Below are 25,973 nucleotides of genomic sequence, written 5' to 3' on the forward strand. Positions count from 1 at the left end.
GAGGCTTTTAAGCAGAGGCTGGATGGCCATCTATTGGGGGTGCTTTGAATGCGATTTTCTTGCTTCTTGGCAAGGGATTGGACTGGATGGCCCATGAAGTCTCTTCCAACACTATGATTCTGTGACTGCTTCTACACATGGAACCTTCCAAACAAACCAAGAAATGAGTTGTGAGTTTTTCGGGCTGTATGGTCATGGTCCACAGCATTCTCTCCTGACGTTTTGCCTGCTTCTGTGGCTGGCATCTTCAGAAGTTCTGTTGGCAGTGAGACAAGAGGGGTGTATATATATCTGTCGAATGTCCAGGATGGGAGAAAGAACCCTTGTCTGTTTAAAACAAGTGTGAATGGGTACAGCTGGTGCACTAGCTTTAAATGTGCAAATGTTCCTAGTCACTAGTAAAACCTAGACTCAGAAGCTCTGGGAAAAACCTAGAAGTGTCCCCAACAGGTTGAATCCCTGTTCCCAAATCCGTCTTTCAACTGATCAGAAATACTTCAGACTTGTTTGGATTAAGCCTAAATGTATTTATTTATTTACTATATTTATACCCTGCCCTTCTCACCCCAAAGGGGACTCAGAGCGGCTTACTGTAGGCAACAATTCAATGCCGCAGAAACGTATATACAATAACTAGCTGTGCCCGGCCACGCATTGCTGTGGCATTGTCTGGTGGTGTTGGTGAGAAATTGTTGAGGTAGTGGTGGTATTGAATGTCTGTTGTATGGTTGTCTTTATGTTTAGTATGCACACTGAAGTGGATTATATGGCAGTGTGGAGTCAAAATAATCCAGTTCAAAGCAGATAATATAAGATTCTAAATGGGTTATATAGCTGTGTGGAAGGGCCTTGAGTCTACACTGTCATATAATCCAGTTAAAATCTGATAATCTGTGGAAGAGGCCTAAGTGAAGCCTAACTGTGCCTGTCCCCTGGACTGAGTAGGTTGCTAGGAGACCAAGTGGGCGGAGCTTAGCCTTCAAACTGGCAGCAATTGGATAAAAACTATTATTCCTCTCCCTGTAATTAGGACTTTATTTTTCTTTTCTTTTTGTTGTATCAATCTAGAGCCGTGAATGATGGGTTGTGTTGTCAAATTTTGAGGTTGGGGGGCCTGTAATTTTGTTGTTTTGTCCTGCCCTGATGCCATCACTCTTTTATATATATAGATGTAAACATATACATTAAAAACCAAAAAGTTAAAAACATCTCAACATTAAAAACCAATTATTAAAATCATGCCCTCAACCAGTCCACTATAATTTACAGGAACTGGGTGAACTGGGCATTGTGGAAGAAAATGTTTTTAAAAGCAAGCAACCACAAGTTTTCATCAAAAAAATGGAGGATCCTTTGATAAGATGTATTGACAAACATTTTGACTGTTAGAAGCCTTTAAATTATGTTCATCTTGTTTAACTCGGTATGTGTCTATTTTCCTTTTAAGTATAGTGCTAGAATTACAGCTGTTGTATGCTTTCAAGCCATTTTCAACCTATGAAACTCTACCACAGGGTTTTCTTGACAAGATATTATAAAGGGGTGTCTGTTGCCTTTTCCCATCTCCTTGAGGCTGAGAGAGTGAGACTTGTCTAAAGTCACCCAGTGAGTTTTCATAGTGGAATATGGATTCAAACTCTGTTGTGTATTAAGTATGTATTTTATTCTGTTTTTATTGTAACTATCCGGGTTTGGCCTCATGTTAGCCGCCCCGAGTCCCTTTGGGGAGATGAAGGCGGGGTACAAAAATAAAATTATTATTATTATTATTATTATTATTATTATTATTATTATTATTATTATTTTATGACACAGCAAACAAGATAGATATGCTGGATTTCGTATCACAAAATCGCAAGTCAAACATTTCCCAAGTGTCTAGGACTCTGCGATGTATTTTTGGATGATGCGTGCAGATCCCAGTAGGGTGGCCTTTTTCAGTTGGCAGATCGTAATTTTGTCAATGTCTATTGTTTTCAAATGCCAGCTGAGATCTTTTGGCATGGCAAAATTATTATTATTATTATTATTATTAATTATTATTATTTAGATTCCCAATCCAACACTCAACCACTATGCCATCCTGACTCTCATGGCTCTAGGTCACAAAAATCAAGAAACAAATCTACATGGTTGCTAATGACATTTTAAAAAAGCAAAATACTAATTAACAAGATGCATTCAGATAAAATCCTTCCTTGGGGTGCGGCATGTGCTGATTCATTCGCTTGATGCAGAGTCAGTTAATGACATATTTAGCCAGACAGGATAAATATTGAAACAAGATTTTCTAAATCCTCCTTCAAGGTTGAGACTATAAATCTAAGCCCCTTAATCAGAGAAGATAAAACAAAAATCTTAGTTTAACTTCATGGGGGAAAGGTTTCGTGGACCAAGAGTTGATATATATGCATTCTTGGTTTCTAAAAGTTAGGATTCTGCTATACCTGAGTGTGACATAGTGGATTGAGCATTTGTTTGTTGGTTTGAATGTACAGGCAGTTACAAACAAGATATGTTCTCTAGTGAATGTGGCCTGTGAATGTGGCCTGTGCCAAAAACTTTAGAATCGAAACTTACCCAATACTTTTTTCATTTGCATTTTGTAAATCTCAGAAGCCTCCCAAAGTCAGTTTTATTTTCAGCTCAAGGAAGCAAAGCAAAGCCAAAAAGGCTGTCTTTCCTCTGTAAATTAATGACCTCTTATCATTAGGAAAGGAAAAGCAGGGAGAAAGCAGAGTTTGCTGGGAAAGAAAGCACAAATCTCTGGCAAATGTAGTTTGGGAAGGCAACAAGCCCTATGCCAGAGAATTCTCAATTTGCCTCTGGCACAATAAATAAATACTCTTCCAGGATTATTATTATTATTATTATTATTATTATTATTATTATTAACTATGAGTAGTTTGTAAGTCAGATGCTTGTAACATGGGGATTGCCTGTACTGTATTTAGTATCCTGGCAGTCAGGTTACTAACAGGAGCACCATACAGGGAGAGATCCCCTCCCGTGTTGTGGTAGCTCCACAGAGTATATATACTCTGGTTTCTCTTCAGATCGTATAAATCTTTTGCCTTTTTTCACTGGCTGCCAGTAGATACAAAGTGCTGGTGATTACCTATAAAGCCCTAAACGGTTCTAGTCCAGGCTATTCGTCAAATTGCATCTCATCGAACAAACCATCTCAACCACTGCATTTGGAATTGAAAGTTTGCTGGGTTTTTTTTTAATCTGTTCTGAGTCCTCTCAGAGAGAGAAGGTGGAATATGGTAAAGGTAAAGGCCTTCTTTCTCTGGAATATAATTTAAAGTGCTGAAGAATTAAACAGAAGGAAGTTGAATGGAAGTCCAGTGTATAATAATTTGTTTTTTTTTAAAGTAAAGGTTTTCCCCTGACATTAAGTCCAGTTGTGTCTGGGGGTTGGTGCTCATCTCCATTTCTAAGCCAAAGAGCTGGCGTTGTCCGTAGACACCTCCAAAGTCATGTGGCCAGCATGACTGCATGAAGCACTGTTACATTCCTGCAGAAGAGGTACCTATTGATCTACTCACATTCAAATGTTTTTGAACTGCTAGAATGGCAGAAGCTGGGGCCAACAGCGGAAGCTTATTCTGCTCCCTGGATTCAAACCGCTGATCTTTTGGTCAGCAAGTTCAGCAGCTTAGCAGTTTAACTCGCTGTTCCACTGGGGGTTCCAGGCGGAATAAAAATAAAGTTTATTATTTTATTATTACAGTAGAGTCTTGCTTATCCAACATAAACGGGCCGGCAGAACGCTGTATAAGCAAATATGTTGGATAATAAGGAGAGATTAAGAAAAAGCCTATTAAACATTAAATTGGGTTATGATTTTACAAATTAAGCACCAAAACATCATGTTATACAACAAATTTGACAGTAAAGGTAGTTCAATACACAGCAATGCTATGTAGTAATTACTGTATTTACGAATTTAGCACCAAAATATCATGATGTATTAAAAACATTGACTACAAAAATGTGTTGGATAATCCAGAACGTTGGATAAGTGAGACTCTACTGTACTACTTAAATTGAATTCTATTGTAGGGACCATAAGCCAGAAAAATAGTAAACTATTGCCTATGTAGCTTTGCCTGTGCATATGCCCCTCCCTTACTGTGAGCTGGTGCCTTTCTCCAGGAAGTTCCAAAGGGAGAAGAAAGCTCAGAGTAAGTAAGTTAGGTCATTGGTATCACTTGTGCCAAGTAGGTGTGGAAGGTGAGGAAGACCCTCAGCCATTGGTCAATTTTAGATAAGCCAAGATATTTATTTATTTATTTTTCAAACTTATATGCCGCCACTCCCCTAGGGCTCGGGGCAGCTTACAAGAACTGGCTAAAATCAACAATTTAAAAACATCTTTAAAACATCTTTAAAAAACATCTTTAAAACATCCTAAAAGCACCTTTTAAAACATCAATAACAGAACTCAAAAGCCTGCTAAAACAGGTGTGTCTTATATGCCCTGCGGAAGGCCGACAAGTCCTGCAAGGCACGAACTTCAGGTGGCAAGGTGTTCCAGAGAGATGGCGCCACTGCTGAAAAGGCTCTGCGTCTAGTTGCTGTTAGACGCAAGGTCTTAAAACTGGGGACTTCCAACAGGTCTTGGTCCTCAGAAGGGAGGGATCTCTGGGGTTTGTAGGGAGTGAGGTGGTTCCTCAGGTACATCGGCCCTAGACCATGTAAAGCTTTAAAGGTAAGCACCATCACTTTGAAAGTGATCCGGTGCTCAATTGGTAACCAGTGCAGCTGCAGTAAGATTGGTGTTATGTGGCATCTCATCGGGACTCCTGCAAGGAGCCGGGCAGCTGCATTTTGCACCAATTTGAGCTTCCGGATCAACGACACAGGAAGGCCAATGTAAAGGGCATTACAGTAGTTCAGTCTCAAGATGACCGTAGCCTGGATCACCATAGCCAGGTTGTCCCTAGACAGATAGGGGGCTAGCCGTCTAGCCTGCCGAAGATGAAAAAAGGCGGTTTTGCTAACGGCGGAGATCTGGGCCTCCATCGTCAGTGAAGGGTCCAAGAGGACTCCCAGACTCTTTACTAGTGAAGACGGGCGTAGCACTTCGCCATCCAGGGTTGGCAACTGGATATCTCCGCTGCCCGGTCGACCCAGCCATTGGATCTCCGTCTTTGCTGGATTCACCCTCAACCTACTGGTACGCAACCATCCAATAGGCACTGATGAAAATTGTCGGGTACAGAATCTGGTCGGCCTTCCATCTTTAACACAAGCTGAGTGTCGTCAGCATATTGATAACACTCGAGCCCGAAATCTCGGACCAGCTGAGCAAGTGGTTGCATATAGATGTTAAACAACAGAGGGGAGAGAATGGCCCCCTGAGGAACCCCACAAAGTAGAGGGGACCTCTCAGAGACCAGGCCTCCCCTCTCCACTCGCTGTCCACGGTTGTGAAGAAAGGAGGTCAGCCAATTTAAAGCTGTCCCCCTGACTCCAGCAAAGGCAATTTATAAATTCTTTGTCTGCTACGCACATGTTGCAACGGCCATTTGCATGGTATGGAAACACTAGAGTGGGTACCTACCGCTGTTTTGCTTTATCATCAGCTGTGATAACAATAAAAGGCTTGTTTTATTGCTCTCCTGGCATTCTCTCCTTTACTTCCCCTCTGGGCTAGTCTCCAACACTATGGCCATGCTTCTATTTCCCTATTATTATACAGCACCAGAGTGGAAATCATCTATCGGACAGATGGCAAGCTATTTAACCTCAGCAGACTGAAAGCCAAAACCAAGGTCAGCACAACATCTATTATAGAACTCCAATATGCTGATGACAATGTAGTCTGTGCGCATTCAGAAGACCTACAAGCCACTCTAAACACCTTCGCAGAAGCATACGAGAAGCTCGGCCTCTCACTGAACATTGAGAAAACCAAAGTGCTCTTCCAACAGGCACCAGCTAATCCCTCTGCAAAGCCAGGAATACAGCTTAACGGTGTAACATTAGAAAACGTTGACCATTTCTGCTACCTTGGCAGCCACCTCTCCACAAAAATCAACATCGACACTGAAATACAACACCGCCTGAGCTCTGCGAGTGCAGCATTTTTCCGTATGAAGCAGAGAGTGTTTAATGACCGGGACATCCGTAGAGAGACCAAGGTGCTTGTTTATAAAGCCATTGTCCTCCCAACCCTGCTCTACGCCTGCAAAACGTGGACTGTGTACAGACGTCACACCAAACTCCTGGAGAGTTTCCATCAGCGTTGCCTCAGGAAAATCCTGCAAATCTCTTGGGAAGACAGGTGGACAAATGTCAGCGTGCTAGAGGAAGCAAAGACCACCAGCATTGAAGCAATGCTCCTACGCCATCAACTCCGCTGGACTGGCCACGTTGTCCGAATGCCCGATCACCGTCTCCCAAAGCAGTTACTCTACTCCAAACTCAAGAATGGGAAACGTAATGTTGGTGGGCAGGAAAAGAGATTTAAAGATGGGCTCAAAGCCAACCTTAAAAACTGCGGCATAGACACTGAGAACTGGGAAGCCCTGGCCCTTGAGTGCTCTAATTGGAGGTCAGCTGTGACCAGCAGTGCTGCGGAGTTCGAAGAGGCACGAACAGAGGGCTTAAGGGAGAAACATGCCAAGAGGAAGGAGCGTCAAGCCAACCCTGACCGGGACCGCCTTCCACCTGGAAACTGATGTTCTCACTGCGGGAGAACATGCAGATCAAGAATAGGTCTCTTCAGCCATCTAGAGACACACACCCAGGGTGGAAGGCAATCATCCTCAAACTACGAGGGATCGCCTAAGTAAGTATGACTGCATGGAGTGCTGTTACCTTCCCACCGAAGCGGTACCTATTGATCTACTGACATTTGCATGTTTTTGAACTGCTAGGTTGGCAGAAGCTGGAGCCAATAGTGGGAGTTCACTCCACTCCCTGGATTCGAATTGCCGATCTTTTGGTCAGCAAGTTCAGCAGCTCAGCGGTTTAACCAACTGCACCATCGGTGGCTCTGGGCAGAATATAAATAAAGTTTATTATTTTATTATTACCATTTAAATTGAATTCTATGGCCATGCTTCTATTTCCCTATTATTATATAGCACTGATCCTGGAGTGACATTAGTGTCATTTTCTGTAAACATGTCATTTTCTAGAGGCCCTTTTCATTACCCAATCACAACATGTGATGGGAGATGCACCCATGGTCTGCAGCCTTTCCTGGCCAAAGAGGCCAAACTATAATCCCCAGGATGCCATAGCATTGAGCCATGGCAATTCAAGTGGAGTCAAATTGCTGTGTAGCTCCCGCAATATGGAGCAATGGCAGCTCCTTCTCTGCCTTCCCAGGGCATGGGTGCCCAGTTGTGCACATACTCTCTCTCTCTCTCTACGTAGTAACAGCATCCCTGGAGGCGAAGCTAGGCGAGGCGCCCGCCCCCGTAGGTGATCCATTGCTGCTGAGACTCTTTCCTGGAGGCAGAGCCAGTCCCGGAAACGGCCTGAGTCATCCCCCTCCGCCCTCAGCTTTTGCCTGGCTTTTGCTTTCCTTGCTGGTCTCCTCGCAGTCTCTCTGACCCAGTCGCCTGCTGATTGACTCCTCTTTCTCCTCCCCGCTATTTCCTGCCTTTTGCTTCTCTGCTGCCGGTTTGGAAGCCCAATTGCACGCTACAGGGCCGCTATTCCGCCTGATCTGCCGGGTAAGCGTTCTGTTATATTCCTCCCTCTGTTTGGAAATGCTGCTTAGAATAACTGTATGTATATATGTGTGTGTGGCAGAGGTACTTTTGCAGCAAGACGAAGCTAATGTTTCCCTTTAGCATCTTAAAGGCGTCGGGCCCTTCCAGGCAGGCCCAATATCCCAGGATCTGACCCCAGGTTGTCTGCTTTAAACTGGATTATATGAGTCAGATCAGCATTGCCAGATAATCTGGGATGAAGAGGACAAGATCCTGGGATATAGGGCCTTGTCTGGAAGGGCCTTGTTTATCTGAAAGACCCAGATAGTTTTGATGATGGATTTTAAACTTTGTTTTATGTGTTTTTATATGCATTTTATGGAAATACCGTTTTAATATGTGTATTCTACTGAGTGATTGTATGCTTTAGATCAGGGGTCCCCAAACTAAGGCCCGGGGGCCGGATGCGGCCCATCAAAGCCATTTATCCGGCCCCCACGGCACAAGGGCAGAACGGGGTTGGTGTAAGTGACCCAAGGGGTCTCTTACAACCCTTAATATTATTATAATTATTATTATTATTATTATTATTATTATTATTATTATTATTATTATTATTAACATTGAGGCTGGGTGGCCATCTGTCAGGGGTACTTGGCTTGTGCTTTTGGAGCACAAAGGCAGAAGGATATTGGACTCAATGGCCCAAGGGGTCTCTTCCAACCCTCTTTATTATTATTATTATTATTATTATTAATTATTGCTCAGTGGCCAACCCTCATTATTATTATTATTATTATTAACATTGAGACTGGGAGGCCATCTTTCAGGGGTGCTTTGCTTGTGCTTTCGGTGCACAAAGGCAGAAGGATATTGGACTCAATGGCCCAAGGGGTCTCTTCCAACCCTCTTTATTATTATTGTCGTTATTGTTGTTATTATTATTATTATTATTGCTCGGTGGCCAACTATAGTCTGGCCCTCCAACAGTCCAAAGGATTGTGAACTGGCCCCCTGTTTAAAAAGTTTGGGGACCCCTGCTTTAGATGTTGTAATCTGCCTCCAGCCGTGGGCAGAGGTGGGTAAGAAACACATTTTATTATTATTATTGTTATTATTATTCAGTGTTATATATGAATGTATAGGTATATGTATAATGTATATAAAAGTAAAATTATTTGTGTGCATCCAGAGGCAGTATTGCAGCAAAATGAATGTTTCTCTTTGGTATCTTAAAGGCTTATTTATATACAGTATTATATATGTTGGTATAGATATATGTATGCATATGTGTGTGTGTATATGAACAGTACCATGTATGTATGTGTGTGTGTATGTATGTATATATGTATGTACAGTAGAGTCTCACTTATCCAACATAATACATTGTGATATTTTGGTGTTAAATTCATAAATACAGTAATTACTACGTAGCATTGCTGCCTATTGAACTATTTTTTTTTGTCAAATTTGTTGTATAACATGATGTTTTGGTACTTAATTTGTAAAATCATAACCTAGTTTGATGTTTAATAGGCATCTCCTTAATCTCTCCTTATTATCCAACATAGTCGCTTATCCAACGTTCTGCCAGCCCAGTTATGTTGGATAAGTGAGACTCTATTGTACATTATTATTACAGTAGAGTCTCACTTATCCAACATTCGCTTATCCAATGTTCTGGATTATCCAACGCATTTTTGTAGTCAATGTTTTCAATACATTGTGATATTTTGGTGCTAAATTCGTAAATACAGTAATTACTATGTAGCATTACTGCCTATTGAACTACTTTTTCTGTCAAATTTGTTGTATGACATGATGTTTTGGTACTTAATTTGTAAAATCATAACCTAATTTGATGTTAGGCTTCTCTTTAATCTCTCCTTATTATCCAACATATTCGCCTATCCAACGTTCTGCTGGCCCGTTTATGTTGGAAAAGTGAGACTCTACTGTATTATTATTATTATTATTATTATTATTATTCAGTGTTATGCAGTAGAGTCTACTTATCCACCATAAATGGGCCTGCAGAACATTGGATAAGTGAAAATGTTGGATAATGAGGGATTAAGGAAAAGCCATTTAAACGTCAAATTAAGTTATGATTTTACAAATTAAGCACCAAAACATCATGTTTTACAACAAATCGACAGAAAAAGCAGTTCAATACACGGTAACATTATGTAGTAATTACTGTATTTACGAATTTAGCACCAAAATATCACAATGTATTGAAAACATTGACTACAAAAATGCATTGGATAATCCAGAACATTGGATAAGCGAGTGTTGGATAAGTGAGACTCTACTGTATTTTATGGAAATACCGTTTTAATGTGTGTATTCTACTGAGTGATTGTATGCTTTAGATGCTGTAACCCGCCTCCAGCCGTGGGGAGAGGCGGGTAAGAAATACATTATTATTATTTTATTATGACACAGCAAACAAGATAGATATGCTGGGTTTCGTATCACAAAATCACAAGTCGAACACTTCCCAAGTGTCTAGGACTGTGTGATGTATTTTCGGATGATGTGTGCAGATCCCAGTAGGGTGGCCTTTTGCAGTTGGCAGATTGTGATTTTGTCAATGTCTGTTGTTTCCAAATGCTGGCTGAGATCTTTTGGCACGGCACCGAATGTGCCGATCACCATCGGGACCACCTGTACTGGTTTCTGCCAGAGTCTTTGAAGTTCAATCTTGAGGTCCTGATAGCGGCTGAGTTTTTCCTGTTGTTTTTCGTCAATGCGATTGTCACCTGGGATGTCAATATCAATGATCCAAACCCTGTTGTTGTTATTATTATTATTATTATTATTATTATTATACAGTGTTATACAGTAGAGTCTCACTTATCCAACATAAACGGCCCTGCAGAACGTTGGATAAGTGAAAATGTTGGATAATAAGGAGGGATTAAGGAAAAGCCTTTTAAACGTCAAATTACATTATGATTTTACAAATTAAGCACCAAAACATCATGTTTTACAACAGATCGACAGAAAAAGCAGTTCAATACATGGTAACATTATGTAGTAATTACTGTATTTACGAATTTAGCACCAAAACATTGCAATGTATTGAAAACATTGACTACAAAAACATTGACTACTAAAAGATAGACTGCGTTGGATAATCCGGAATGTTGGATAAGCGAATGTTGAATAAGCGAGACTCTACTATATATGAATGTACAGGTATAGGTATAATGTTGGATATAATGGAGCTAATTTAGCATTACTAAGATACGATTCGATTTTAAAAGAGTTTCCATTGGCTCTGGTGAATATTGCAGAGGTATTCAGCTAACTGTTAACTATACTAAATGTAAAGTGATTGTCTGCAGTGGTGTAATGGGTTAAATGGCTGAAGAGCTGAACTTGCTGACCGGAAGGTTGTCGGTGCAAATTTGTGGGACAGGGTGAGCTTCTGCTGTTATCCCCAGTTTCTGCCAACCTAGCAGTTCGAAAACATGCCAATGTGAGTAGATCAATAGGTACCGCCTCGGTGGAAAGGTAAATGGCACTCCATGCAGTCATTCCAGCCACATGACCTTGGAGGTGTCTATGGACAACGCAGGCTCTTCGGCTTAGAAATGGGGATGAGCACCAACCCACAGAGCCGGAGATGAGCACCACTCTTCAGAGCCAGAAGGGGAAACCTTTCCCTGTGTTTGTTGTTTCTAAACATTGAATATTTGCCTTGTGTCTGTGTTTGCTGGAAACCACCCTGAGTCCCCTCGGGGAGATAGGGCAGAATACAAATAAAGTATTATTATTATTATTATTTTCTCCAATAGATAGAACTGTAAAATAAATGGTCACCTGATTGAACAAATCAGCTCCTATAAATAATTTGTTATACATTTTGTAAAATGGCCAAATGGGTGATTTTAATTTATTAGAGGGTAACATTTCTAGAAAATTATCTCACTTTTTTTGTCCAAGGGAATGGGTTTGTTCACATTTTTCCTTGTCAAAGTTTTAAGGACATAATTTTGTATGGGATAACAGTGTACACTTATACCCTTCTATTGCAAGAGCCTGGTTTTCATTTTTTGAGGTCTATTCTTAGTACGCCTTGCTGAATGCTTGAGGTAGAGCTGTACTTAACATTGTTGGAGTAGATTATCTCAAAATCAAAGTTGTGAAATCCTGTCTGTTTTTCTTCAAGTCGTCTGTCAATGTACAACAACTGCATGCATTTCATAGGGTTTTCTTAAGCAAGGAATTACTTTGAGGTGGTTTTGCCAGTTCTTTCTTAAGAAATATAGTCTACAGAAAACGGTATTCACTGGTGATCTCCCATCCAAGTTCTAAGCAGAACTGACCCTGCTTAGCTTCCATGATCAGACAGGATTTGGGAACTAGGTCTTTATGTCTCATTTTTGGGGGGGGGGGGAAATCTGATATAAAATATTCTTCCATTCCTTTTCATTGGCAGGCAAAAATGTTTTGAATCAAACAGGCTTTTAATATGTGACCACTTTCAGGGAGGTTTGATATGGGGAGTGCTTTTATATATATATATTTTAACATTTGCTAAATAATGTTATACTATTATACTATACATTCATAAAATCAATCTGTTTTCAGCAGAGTTATGCAGGATTAGCAGTTTGCATGTCAAATCTTGATCAGGCTGGGATTTTTGGCAGCTGGCAGAATATGTTAGCCCTGTCCTCTTTGAATTTGGGGATTAAGTGTTCCTCCAAACTATGACTACATTCTCTGTCTTAAGAACCACTTGATGCATTTTGCCTGCAAATGTCAACACAGTGCCCTTGGTGATGATTGAAGAGGATTTTCATCATATTATCTGCATCTAGAGTTTTGTCCATATTGCTCAGGGTCTGTTGAGATCATCTTTCTGTGCTGGTTTTTTTTTTCTTATCTTGGTGGAAAGAATACATTATTTTACCTTGTTCTCAAATATTTTCCTTGTATATACCATTCTGCTCTACTGAATGAATGTTTCCATGGAAGCAATCATCTAAATATTGATTATTTTGGCAGATTTAAAAAATACTATCATTTCTATAGGGCCTAAAATATGGATTGATCATCTATGATTAGAATCTGTCTTGCAATTATTATTTCAACATCCCATGCCACAACAGTTCAGAGTGTTTACTTCTTTTTACTGTATTTATTTACGTTTTCTCAACCTCAGAGGAAGGCAAATACAAGTCTCTGAACGAATCTTGCCAAGAAGACCCCATGATAAGTTCGTCTTAGATTTGCCATAAGTCACAAACCACTTGAACACACAAAACAACTTTAGAAAATTAATGATTTTAAGTGAGGGAATTAACAGTATCACATAATACAGGAATGGGGGAAAATGCAAGTGGAATACAAAGATTTTCAGTGAAATTGAGACATGTTTTCACATCACTATCTTAGGGGCCAGGATTAGCTCAGCAGGCTAAACTGCTAGCTGTAGAAAATCCTGTCGATCAAAAGGTTGGCAGTTAAAGCCTGGGTCGGGGTGAACACCCACCGTCAGCCCCAGCTTCCTGCCCAACTAGCAGATCGAAAACAGAAAACGTGAGTAGATTAATAGGTACCGCTTTTAAAAAGTGGGACGGTTATAAACCCCCCCCCCCCCCCATAAGGTGAATCGATCCAGAGGACACTTAAGGACAATAAAGCTCCTCGGCATGGAAGATGGAGTGACACACACTCCCCACCCCCCACCCTCCCCAGATGGCTGGAGTCGAGCACAGCCTCCAGATGCCAGAAATGGAAAAGATGGGGAAAGCCTTTATCTCTGTTTATGTATTGTCTGTTCTTGTTAATTGTATAATGGCACTGAATGTTTGCCGTATATGTGTTCTGTACTCCGCCCTGAGTCCCCTCGGGGAGATAGAGCGGAATATAAATAAAGTACAATAGAGTCTCACTCATCCAACACTCGCTTATACAACGTTCTGGATTATCCAACGCATTTTTATAGTCAATGTTTTCAATACATTGTGATATTTTGGTGTTAAATTCATAAATATAGTAATTACTACATAGCATTACTGTGTATTGAACTACTTTTTCTGTAAAAGTTGTTGTATAACATGATGTTTTGGTGCTTAATTTGTAAAATCATAACCTAATTTGATGTTTAATAGGCTTTTCCTTAATCTCTCCTTATTATCCAATATATTCGCTTATCCAACATTCTGCCGGCCCGTTTACGTTGGATAAGCGAGACTCTACTGTATATTATTATTATACTCTGGCCCCTTCTACACTGCCATATAAAATCCAGATTATTTGCTATGAACTGGATTTATGGCAGTGTAGAAGGGCCCCCTGTTTCTTCCTATCCCCTGGCATGTCAAAAAGTGTGAAAACTTGGGAAAATATGAGTTGATGCCACTGTGACGTGGGATTTGATAGCACATGTTTAAGTATTTCTTGTAAGAGGTGCTTGAGCTTTAACATCCCACTGTTATTCTCTTCTGGCTGTTCATAGGTTTGAAAGATGGATAACCTCACAGCAGCCAACACCAACTTTGCCCTCAATCTTTTCAAGAAGCTAAATGAAGAGGATACAACGAAGAATGTGTTTTATTCTCCTTGGAGTATGTCTTCTGCTCTCTCCATGGTCTTCATGGGAGCCAAAGGGAACACTGCAGCCCAAATGGCAACGGTAAATCCATATATATTTTATTAGGTGGGATGAAAACATATTTTGACTTTGAACTGAGTTTTGAGTAACTTCCATTTTATTATAACAGGTCATTCTGTAAGGAATAAAGATGATCTTAAATTTAGATTCATGTGCAGCCTTTGCATACTTTCTAAGGCCATATATAGGTGGGACAAACAGTAAACAATTGCATTATTGCCCTTTGATAGTCCTTCGCTAACAGGCTGGCTGGCTGGGCTTCATAGGAAATGGAGCTCAGCAACGTTTGAAAAGGCACTATCTGTCTTGTTGTATTGTAACCCATGTTCTGGACTTAATATGAGTACAGTAGAGTCTCACTTATCAAAGATTAGCTTATCCAAGGTTCTGAATTATCCAATGCATTTTTGCAGTCAATGTTTTCAATATATCGTGATATTTTGGTGTAATTCGTAAATACAGTAATTATAACATTACTGCGTATTGAACTACTTTTTCTGTCAAATTTGTTGTACAACATGATGTTTTGGTGCTTAATTTGTAAAATCATAACCTAATTTGATGTTTAATAGGCTTTTCCTTAATCCTTCCTTATCATCCAAGATATTTGCTTATCCCAGCTTCTGCCAACCCAGTTAGCTTGGATAAGTGAGACTCTACTGTATTTTCAAACTTTAAAATACTTTGACAAATGAGAATAAAGGTATTATCTCTCTTCCAATGTCATCAATATTTTTGTCTCATGAAATCTGGAAGAAGAATTGAAGGATGTGTTTTTCCTCTTTCATTATTAAAAACACACAGGTTTTTTCCCCCTTTTTCTCAAATAGAAAAGCTGTGGTAATGAATTAAAGCAAGAAAGGGTTTGTGACCAATGTAGTGGCTTTTTAGGCTATTTCACAGTATTTTTATTGAAATGTATTATTTTTATCGTATGCTAAATCTCTCTATTCAAATTCGAATGCAACATGAAATATAACTAATGACCAAATATCCTCTTGCAGGTATTATCTGTGCCCAAAGGTGAAGAGCTTCATCAGGAGTATGGGAAACTTCTTTCCAAAATCAACAAGCCAGACACCAAGTGTTTGTTGAAATCAGCCAACAGGCTTTTTGGAGAAGAGTCATATGAATTTCTTGCAGTAAGTTACCTACTACTAGTGCAAGAAACTCTCCAAAACACCACTGACAGATGACCATCGAGTTTCTGTTTAAAAGCCTCCAAAAGAAATTTCCCAAACTACCCTTAAATTAATATATCCAACTGCCAAACAACTGTTAGTGTCAAGGAGTTCTTGCTACTGTTTGCTATATATTTAAATGTTTATTATAAACAATTAGTAAATAGTTTGAGATGTGGCAGTTTAATCTCCTGCCTCCACCACTAAGTTATATCCACTTAGACCCACTTGTGGCTTACACAAAAAGTGTTAAAACTCACATTCTGCATTGTAATGCAATGCACTAGAGAGGTGTATATTGATCATTGGTCTTAGTTATTGTAGGAGATACTTTTAATACCTCATAAAAGTTCTTAAAAGCATCTAATAATATGCACACGAAGAAGAAGATCCAACCAGTCCATCCTCCAGGAAATAATGCCCAGCTGCTCACTGGAGGAAAGGATATCAGGAGTAAAAATGAAGTATTTTGGCCATATCATGAGAAGACAGGAAAGCTTGGGAAAGATCATGATGCTGGGGAAAATGGAAGGAAAACAGGAAGAGAGGCCGACCAAGGGCGAGATGGATGGAAGGTATCCTTGAAGTGACTGGCTTGACCTTGAAGGAGCTGTGGGTGGCCACGGCCGACAGGGAGCTCAGGCGTGGACTGGTCCATGAGGTCACGAAGAGTCGGAAACAACTGAGTGACTGAAGAAGAATATGCACATATAATTATGTGCCACAATGATTAATAATAATAATAGTAATAATATTTCTTACCCGGCTCTCCTCATGACTCGAGGCGGGTTACAACATTGCTAAAACACGTAATTAAAACACAAAATCATTTAAAACACTCCATAAAATACATATATTAAAATGTATTTCCATATCATACATATTAAAACAAAATGAGACATGGAATTGAAATTTAAAATTAGATTTAAAACTTCAAAATTAAGGTTGCTTGGAAATATGTTTCATTACTAATATTAATATTACTAATAATATTGCAATAAAGTGTTATATAGTTAAATATAGTAATATATAATGCTTATATTGTGCTATGCTATTAATATAATATATATATATATATATATACAACTTGTAAACTGCCCTGAGTCCCCTTCGGGGTGAAAAGGGTGGGATATAAATGTCGCTAATAAATAATGATAATTAATAAAATTTTAAGTTGGAACTTCAGTGGCTAGTAGTTCCCATAGGATCTCTCAGAATGAAGTATAGCTGACCCTAGATCCAGGTATGTCTTTCTACTAGAAGGAAGCCTCTGACAGAGCTCAGTGTAGAGTCTTTACAGTAGCTTTCCTTCAATATTTCATACATTGGCAAGGCTTTTCTGCCTGCCCAGTGAACCATGTAACATGTTACACAATGGATTTTATTACAGTGCACGCACCTTCTACTTCTACTTGTGTGCTATAAAAAGTATTATCCAGGCACGTGAATTATAATTTGCTGAACAATACTGTAATGCTACTTTTGTATATTGGATTTATCAGCGATGTGTGACTCCCTTATGCCATTTTTCTGAGTTTTTAAGGACAGAATTTCCTGTTTCCATAGGAAATTCAGTAATGTTATGCGGATCATACCATACTATGTATATTTCTGAGTAGAGGAATTTATTGGCTCAGGTGCATAATCATGTTAACATAAATTCTGTAAATTTCTAGGATTGTGCTGGACTTTCTATCAATATAAACTTTACAAAGTCTTTAGAGTAATACGTTAATAGCTTTTCCGGGTGCATACAATACTGAATATTGGAATCAGTGCCTTTTTTTTTACATTTGTCTTTGTGACAAAATGTGAGAGCATAGTTTTTATGATACAGAAATTGTAATAGGTTTTAGTAATAATACATCTTTGTTTTATTTTAAGCCATTTATAGACTCCAGCCAGAAATTCTACCATGCTGGTCTAGAGAAGCTTAATTTCATCAAAACCTCAGAAGATTGCAGAAAACATATAAATGCCTGGGTAGAAGAACAGACAGCAGGTGAGTAAACCTTGGACTTTTTAAATAAAGGGAAAGTGGAATTCAATGAATGCTTAACTTGATTGCATTACTGTAAATGAGAAACAGCTACCTGTATTAAACAGCTTTTTATTCCTTTTAAAGGTAAAATTACAAATCTCCTTGCACCAGGAATAATTAACAACCTTACAAGGTTGGTCTTGGTGAATGCTATCTATTTCAAGGGAAATTGGGCAAATCAGTTCCGGAAAGAACATACGATGGAACGACCATTCAGGATTAACAAGGTATGGGATTAAAACAAAGAATTTAACAACCCTGTTACAGATTCTGCTTTTTGAAAGTACCTCCCCGCCTCTAACATGTTGCCTTCAAAAGATGAGTCTCAGTGTTTCAAACTGTGATACTGGGGCAATATATGAGCAAGAGATTAATTTTTGAAACGAATTCGGTTCAGACATGAAGAAATGTGCAAACCATACATTTTAACATATGTTTTGTCTCTGTGTTAGTAGTATTCTTGCCTTTGGTCCCACATTTGAAATGGACACATCTGAGTTTCAAACTGATGTGGCTCTAATGTAGTAATTCCCTGCTGACGTATACATTAAGTCTATTCTTTTGTTTTTCTTCAGTCCCATCAGTCTTTATTTATACTTAAATTTATTTATTTGCTTACAGTTACAGTCAACAGACCATTAAAACATTATGTTAAATACACATCATGTTATTGTTGAATGCCTCCAAGTCAGTTTGGATTTATGGCAGTTCATACAAGAAGTCACCAGTGGGTTTGTATGGTGTATTCAGACATGGGCAAACTTTGGACCCTTGGGTGTTTTGGACTTCAACTCCCACAATTCCTAACAGTCGGTACGCTGTTAGGAATTCTAGGAGTTGAAGTCCAAAACACCCAGAGGCCTGAAGTTTGCTTATGTCTGGTGTACTTGATAAAAATTATACAGTGAAACCTCTACTTAAGAGCATCCCAAGAGCATTTTGAGTTAAGAGCTGTCACTCAGCCCTGGTTTTGCTTTGACATACGAATAACATTTTGAGTTAAGAGCTAGTGCCAGAGGGAGCACTAGTTCCAGAGTACAGGGCTTTAGGGCTTCAAGGGATCAACCTCCATGCCTCTTGCTCTTGTCCACTTTGGGAAATTGCTGTCTGCTGTGCTGTTGTCCGCTTTGAGGAATTTTGAGTTAGTTGGTTTTTTTATTCCTGGTATCTTTGGCTTTATGAGGAGGCGGGGGGGGGGGGGGGGGGAGAGAGCAAAAGAGGAATGAGTACAGTATGAAAAAAATGATGTTTCCACCTCTTCGCTTTGTGCTTTGTGCTTCCTTGCTACAACTTTGTGCTTCTACCATTTTAAAGTTGATCTTTCTTTTTTTTATTGTTCGATGTGAATGTGCATTTATACAATATTTGTTATTTATAAAGTACATTTTCTTATTAAAAACACAAAACAAAAGGGGGGGCGAGGGACGGAATAGATTATTAGCATTTCAATGGGAAAATACGCTTTGAGATCAGAACGTTTTGAGTTAAGAGCTCAGTCACCGGAACAAATTAAACTTTAAAGTCAAAGCATCACTGTATATTAGTACAGATAAAAAGACGTACATTTGTGTGTGTTTTATGTAGTATTTTATGTTACATTTATATACTGTAAAAAATTTATATACTGTAATTTTATATTGTATTTAATAGTTTTTAACTGATTTTATGTATTGTGGATTGATTTTGTATAGGCATCTAATTGTGCCAGTGTTGTAAGCCGCCCTGAGTCCCTTTGGGTGAGAAGGGCGGGATATAAATATTGGAAATAAATAAATAAATAATACATGCAGAAAAAAATCAAGTGAACTTTAGGGGTCTGCTGAGAATAGCCAGGTGTAGAAACATAGTCGCATGTTCAGTGACAGACTTAATAGTCTTGCAGTAATATACTCATAAGATTGAAGAGGGCTGTACTTTGAAGGCGCACACATACACACACACATATACAGGGCTCCTTGATAGTAACTTCAGTAGAAATGAAAATGCAACACAGACTCTCTCTCAACATAATTAGAAGGGCAGCATCTGATTGATTATTATCTATACATGCAGTTTAATAGATTGAATGGGAGGAAATGGAAGAGCAAGCCTTCCTATATTTAGAGGCAGATAACAATTCTAGTAACTGGGATGGGAACAATATTTTTAAATATTTTTTGGGTGATAACCTATATCCAATCACTTTTCTAAATCCATGTGTTGAAAAACAATAGGGTGACAACCCTACAATAAAGTAAAACACCAGACAATATGGAAATACTACGTCAAAGTTGGATAGACTAAGTTACAGCTGCCCTGAGTCTGTAAGACCTGAGCAGAGTTTTGATGATGCGGTGGTGACTTGGAGATCTCTCATTCATGGGATCATCATGTCAAAGTCAACATGATGGCAGTTATCAGCAGCAATCCTATTGAGGTAACTATGCATCAAAGCTTTCATCTGAAGTCATTCAAAGGAAACAGAGAAATCAGAAGAGAATGATCAGTATCAAGAAGCTTGGAATCTTTTGTTGAACTCATTTTAGATGGATGGGATAGTAATACAGTAGAGTCTCACTTATCCAAGCTAAACGGGCCGGCAGAAGCTTGGATAAGCGAGTATCTTGGATAATAAAGAGGGATTAAGGAAAAGCCTATTAAGCATCAAATTAGATTATGATTTTACAAATTAAGCGCCAAAACATCATGTTATACCACAAATTTGACAGAAAAGGTAATTCAATATGCAGTAATGTTATGTTGTAATTACTGTATTTACGAATTTAGCACCAAAATATCATGATATATTGAAAACATTGACTACAAAAATGGCTTGGATAATCCAGAAGCTTGGATAAGCGAGGCTTGGATAAGTGAGACTCTACTGTATCACCAAAGCAAGGCAAAAATATAAAAAATATATTGAAAAATATAAATTGCATTAAGTGAGATCAAGAACACCCCATTTTCTTTAATTATTGCAAGGGAGCCTGCAATATGTCTGTTTTTCTTGCTTTCTATATGTCTGTTTTTCTTGCTTTCTTTAAGAGTTACATTATCCATGTCTATTTACTTATGGATGTTATTGTATACATTTTTATTTCTTGTTTCTAAATAGCATTTGTTGTTATTGTGAGCCTTCAAGTTGTTTCCAGTCTATGGTGACCCTATCACAGGATTTTCTTTGCAAGTTTTGTTCAGAGGAGATTTGCTGTTGTATTCTTCTGAGACTGAAATAATTAGAATTAGACCCACTTATCTATGGCCCCTTCCACACTGTCCCTATATCCCAGGGTCTGATCCCAGATTATCTGGCAGTGGAATCTCATATAATCCAGTTTAAAGAAGATAATCTGGAATAAGATCCTGGGATATAGGGCAGTGTAGAAGGGACCTTTGTCTAATGGATGCAGTGAGACTCCTGTAGTTTGTACAAATATTGGTTCCAAGCAGTGGTATGTAACCTAGTCTTTACATTGACACACAAGTGGGCACAGATGCATTGGCTGCTATGGTCTACCTTGGCATCATAATGGAAGGCTCATCCTTTAGTTTTTCAAAGCAACCGTGAGTGATCGGGGTACCATTTTTGTCTATTTTTTCTAACACACCTTTCCTCTTCTTTCAGAATGAAAGCAGGCCAGTGCAGATGATGTTTAAGAAAGCCAAATACAACATGACCTATATATCAGATTGTCGGACCAAAGTTCTGGAGATTCCTTATGTGGGTAATGAGCTGAGCATGATTATTCTGCTTCCTGATGAAATTGAAGATAATTCTACAGGTCTGGAGAAGGTATGACATGGAATGGAATTGGAGTGTCTGCATATTAGAAATAGACAGTGTTAGCCACTGTGTACCCCTGCAACAGTTACCTTTATCCCTTGTTGTAATGGTGATTATGTGTCTTATATCATTTCCAATTTATGGTGTTTCTAAAACAAATGTAGCACAAGGTTTGTATGGCAATATTTGTTAAGAAAGAATGTGCCATTGCATTTCCCTGTAATTGAGAGAAATTACTTGTCCTAGATCACCCACTAGACTAGGATTTTAACCTTGGTGCCCCAACATCCTTGTCAAGCCCTCAGATCACTACATCAGACTGGCTGTGTATGTAATAATATGTCTCATTTCTGTAAATGTGGTTTGAATGTTGTGCCCCATTTCAAGTCACATAAGTTTCCGGAAAACAGCTTCTTCCCCAGAATTCTTTCTTCTCATCCTAAACCAGCCCCATTATTTGTATAGTACAAGCCCTGTATCTGCAAGACCAGTATGTGTGGTTTGACAAAATAGGTAATCTTCCAGCATTTTTAGAACCTCCAGTGTGGCTGTATCATATTTTTGGGCCAAAAGCCCTTCATAAGGTTTGCTAATACCCATGACTTTGCTTATCCATGTGAAGTCCAGGAAAGTATCCCCCACAGATACAGTTATAGTAATGCACACAGACACGTGATAAGTCTGCCAAGCATAACTTCTGGACAACCTGATGTTACTTACCATCAACTGCTGTGTATATTTGACAGTTCTGAGATGCAAGTGCCCAGGCTCAGTTTTCAAACTTTTTGGTATTTTTCTTATTTTAATCAGGCCATAGCAGTGTGAGTTCCAGTTTCCCATTGGTCACAATTCCATATCAGCTACTTAACTACATTGTTTCATAGCTAAATAACATCTCCCAGCTTGATCTCCAATCCTCCCACTAAATGCTGACTTACAGGGCAACATCTAATGCAATAGAGATCTGTCCTCCTGTCAGTTGGGACACAATTGACTGACAATTTCATGGTCTCCATCAAATAATTGTTAGTGTGACAGAAGCAGAATCCCTATTGCAATTCCTTCTTGTATTGAAGATCACTTACAGGAGGGTAGGTGGAAATATAAATCTGCTGCATCCCATTTGAAACGAGAACAGATCCTTGTCACTTGCTACAACTGCTGCCCAGTAGTCAGGATTGGTGGATGTTTACAGTTCCTACATCTTCTCTACACTATCGAACACATAGGGATCGCAAATACAGATCAGTTATAGATGCATAACGTTAGGGGCATGCATTTTTGATTGTGAATTCCAGTCATTTTCTGCATCAAATGAGAAACAGACCGTCTCATATTAAAATACAATAATATTAAAATACAACATTATGTCTGGGCCTTTCCCTCACCCTTTATTTCTGGCACAGGCAATTACCACCAAGCAAGGACATGGATGTAGTTGTTGTAGGAATCAGAATACTAGATTTCATGAATCTTCTAGAACATTGGTTCTCAACCTGGGGTCCCCAGATGTTTTTGGCCTTCAACTCCCAGAAAGCCTAACTGAGAACCATTATTCTAGAAGATATATCCTGCTAACACGACAAATATTAATTTAAAATTTCATTACATTTTAATGGAATGTTATGGGATTTAGAAGAGCCTTCTCTATGTATGTTTGTTTGTTTGTTTGTTTGTTTGGCTGAAGGACAGATTCCAGAAGCGCTTTGTGTGCCTACTCCTGAATGATATTTTCATTCCTTTGGAATTAAACCAGAGTGAGTCAAATGTATATCTGTAAGCAGGTTTATCTTTCTTCCCCTTAATATTTCATACTCATTTAATTTCAGTTGGAGAGAGAAATGACCTATGAGAAACTCATGGACTGGATTAATCCAGAAATGATGGATCTAACCCAAGTGGAGCTGTCTCTGCCCAAATTTAAACTGGAACAAACGTATGACCTGAAGCCTATTCTGTTTGGCATGGGGATGTCTGATGCCTTTCACGGGGGTAAGGCTGACTTCTCAGGAATGTCACCCCAAAATGACTTGTTCCTATCTGAAGTTGTTCACAAATCCTTTGTAGAGGTAAACGAAGAAGGCACTGAAGCTGCTGCTGCTACGGCGGCTGTTATGATGTTGCGGTGTGCTATGATTGTCCCACAATTCACTGTCGATCATCCATTCTTCTTTTTAATTCGACACAACGAAACCAAAAGCATCTTGTTCTTTGGTAGGTTTTGTTCTCCTTAAAAGTTGTATATCAGGCAAGTACAGTACAAACATGTTGATGTGGCTTGCTTGGCAATTTATTAACTTTCATATCATATAAGCATTATCTATGCTTGGTGCTTTAACTGGTTCCATTGTGCCTGAAGCAGGCTTTTATGCTGCTGTTAATATTTGACAAATGGTTGTGCATCCAGAGATCACTCCAAAAGATGGACCAGTGAAGACAATTATAACCTTATTCTAAGCCATTCTGCTGAGACACATTGATATTTGTTCATATTTCTGGTGTCTTATTCAGTACAGGATACAACATTGTAAGAATTGGCGCAGAAGATCAGGCAAGCCTTGCTAAGTGCACTTCTCTTAATCTTTTGTATGTACATTATTCAAGAACAGAGGGCTTACTTTTCAAATGCCTTAACTCCACTTTTGTGATAGTTTTTTCATTCTTGGTCTTTCTGTTTTCAAGGAGTAACTATCACACCTTCTTCACCTGAATGTATTCGCTGGGAGCATGGGGATAATGTAGAAACATTTGTTTACTTTTCTACCTCTGGTCTTTTGTTGCCACTGTATCTTAAAATATACCTCTGGAGAAATAGTATGATTGACATACCACATAAACGGATATCCTCAGATAATACTCTTCATCGTTGCTTATTTGTACCCACTTTCCAATCACCTGTCATTTCTCACAATCCCTTTTGAACAGTCACACCAGTCTGACCTAGGACACTCCACACTTACTCATTTACCCATTTTTGCACTCATACCTTGCTTTCTTTACTCTAAAATACCAAGTAATGATATAGCATACCATAATCACTCAATACTACAAACCTGTCTACTCATGTAAAACAGGCAAAGCACCATAGTGACATTTTTTAAAATGTCAGCAGCCAAAGCCACAACAAAATCTCAAAAAGGGAAGTTCAGTACATTCCTGGAAATCTTAGAAAGAGTTGTGATTTCTGAATGTACAGCATTTGGAAAGAATTATTCTGAATCTGTTGTGAACGACATTACTATATTTGCCTTTTGGATGGACAAACAAAACAGTTTGAACTTTATTTTAGAAATGGCATTCAACCTTGTTTGATTGAAATAAAAGCTAAAAACAAATCTATATGAATTGTTCTGTCTTGTGTGTTTGCTCAATATGGTGTTACTGGATTTGTTAAAAGATTAGACCCATTGCTGGTGTTGCTGTCATCATACATTGCTGTGTGATCAGTTCATAAATCATGAACGTCATTCAAGAGCATAAATGGTAGATGAGGAGGGTGACTAAAATGCCAATTGTTCGGAGAACAATTACTATGAGGAGTGGCTTAAAGAGCTGGGCATGTTTAGCCTGCAGAAGAAAAGGCTGAGAGGAGACATGATTGTTGTTTATTCGTTCAGTCGCTTTTGACTTTTTGTGACCTCATGGACCAGCCAACGCCAGAGCTTCCTGTTGGCTGTTGCTGCCCCCAGTTCCTTCATGTCAAGAGACATGATAGCCATGTATAAATGAGGGGAAGTCATAGGGAGGAGAAAGCAAGCTTGTTTTCTGCTGCCCTGGAGACTAGGATGCAAAACAGTGGCTTCAAACTACAGGAAAGGAGATTCCACCTGAACATTAGGAAGAACTTCCTCACTGTGAGAGCTGTTCAGCAGTGGAACTCTCTGCCCTGGAGTGTGGTGGAGGCTCCTTCTTTGGAGGCTTTTAAACAACCTGGATGGCCATCTGTGGGGGGTGCTTTGAATGCAATTTTCCTGCTTCTTGGCAGGGGGTTGGACTGGATGGTCTACGAGGTCTCTTCCAACTCTATGATTCTATGTAGAGATAATCCTTCTCCCAATTCAACTTGCCATATCTACTGTAGACGTCAGGCAGCAACTGAAGGAGTTATGAGGTGCTGGTGAAAAGGCTGCTGAAGGATGACAAGTTTAGCCCCCTCCCACCAGTGAGCATTGGTGCAGCAACCAAAAATGTGAATTGTAAAATTCATAAATGTCATAAATTTGGCTTATGACATAGTAAATACTGAACAGGATGCCAGCCAGCATTTTTAAACCATCAAAATGCTACTTAATACACAAGTTCGTATAAACTCAGAAGTTAAAGTTTGTTCATTAGTTTAGCTTAAGAGCTGACTGTACTGTATATGCTAACAGTCAAGCCCGTAGTCAAGGGGGCGGTTTAGACATTCAAACTAACCTCGACATTTTTCAGGCAAAAAATAAACCTGGTTTACTCATGAATTTTAACTGATTAGCCAAATCTCCATGCCAAGTCTATTAGAAGCAAAAATTAGAGCCCCTCCAGAACTGCAATAATTCACATGATCAGTGCCTACCTTTCTACCAATTTACATTGCAATAGCAACAATAGCTGACATAGTAGAAGCGACCAAGCTGGCCTTCCCACAGCTATCAGGCAAAACCTAAGGCGTAAGACGGTGGTGGGATGGGGGGGA

The 25,973-nt window shown here is 39.1% G+C and overlaps 2 protein-coding genes across 3 annotated transcripts in view; one reads left to right on the top strand and one right to left on the bottom strand.

The window, feature by feature from the left end:
* Positions 1–7,008, bottom strand: part of LOC100567410 (leukocyte elastase inhibitor) — a 28,295-nt gene extending 21,287 nt beyond the window's left edge. Inside the window, exon 1 of the mRNA XM_062977681.1 lies at positions 6,867–7,008. The gene's annotated coding sequence lies outside the window, so the exon portion shown is untranslated. The remainder of the gene's footprint in view (positions 1–6,866) is intronic.
* Positions 1–24,637, top strand: part of LOC100567212 (serpin B6) — a 53,002-nt gene extending 28,365 nt beyond the window's left edge. Inside the window, exons 1-7 of one of the 2 annotated variants that reach the window (XM_003225576.4) lie at positions 7,460–7,697; positions 14,155–14,331; positions 15,315–15,452; positions 17,376–17,493; positions 17,617–17,759; positions 21,140–21,307; positions 23,128–24,637. In XM_003225576.4, the coding sequence (XP_003225624.2) occupies positions 14,164–14,331; positions 15,315–15,452; positions 17,376–17,493; positions 17,617–17,759; positions 21,140–21,307; positions 23,128–23,532 (1,140 nt within the window). In that variant the 5' untranslated portion in view covers positions 7,460–7,697; positions 14,155–14,163 and the 3' untranslated portion in view covers positions 23,533–24,637. Of the gene's footprint in view, positions 1–7,459; positions 7,698–14,154; positions 14,332–15,314; positions 15,453–17,375; positions 17,494–17,616; positions 17,760–21,139; positions 21,308–23,127 lie in introns of those variants that run through there. The other variant, XM_062977685.1, reaches the window with a different exon arrangement.
* The last annotated feature ends 1,336 nt before the right edge of the window (positions 24,638–25,973 follow it).

Source organism: Anolis carolinensis, chromosome 4 (genome assembly GCF_035594765.1).
Source record: "Anolis carolinensis isolate JA03-04 chromosome 4, rAnoCar3.1.pri, whole genome shotgun sequence".
NCBI classification, from domain to species: domain Eukaryota; kingdom Metazoa; phylum Chordata; class Lepidosauria; order Squamata; family Dactyloidae; genus Anolis; species Anolis carolinensis.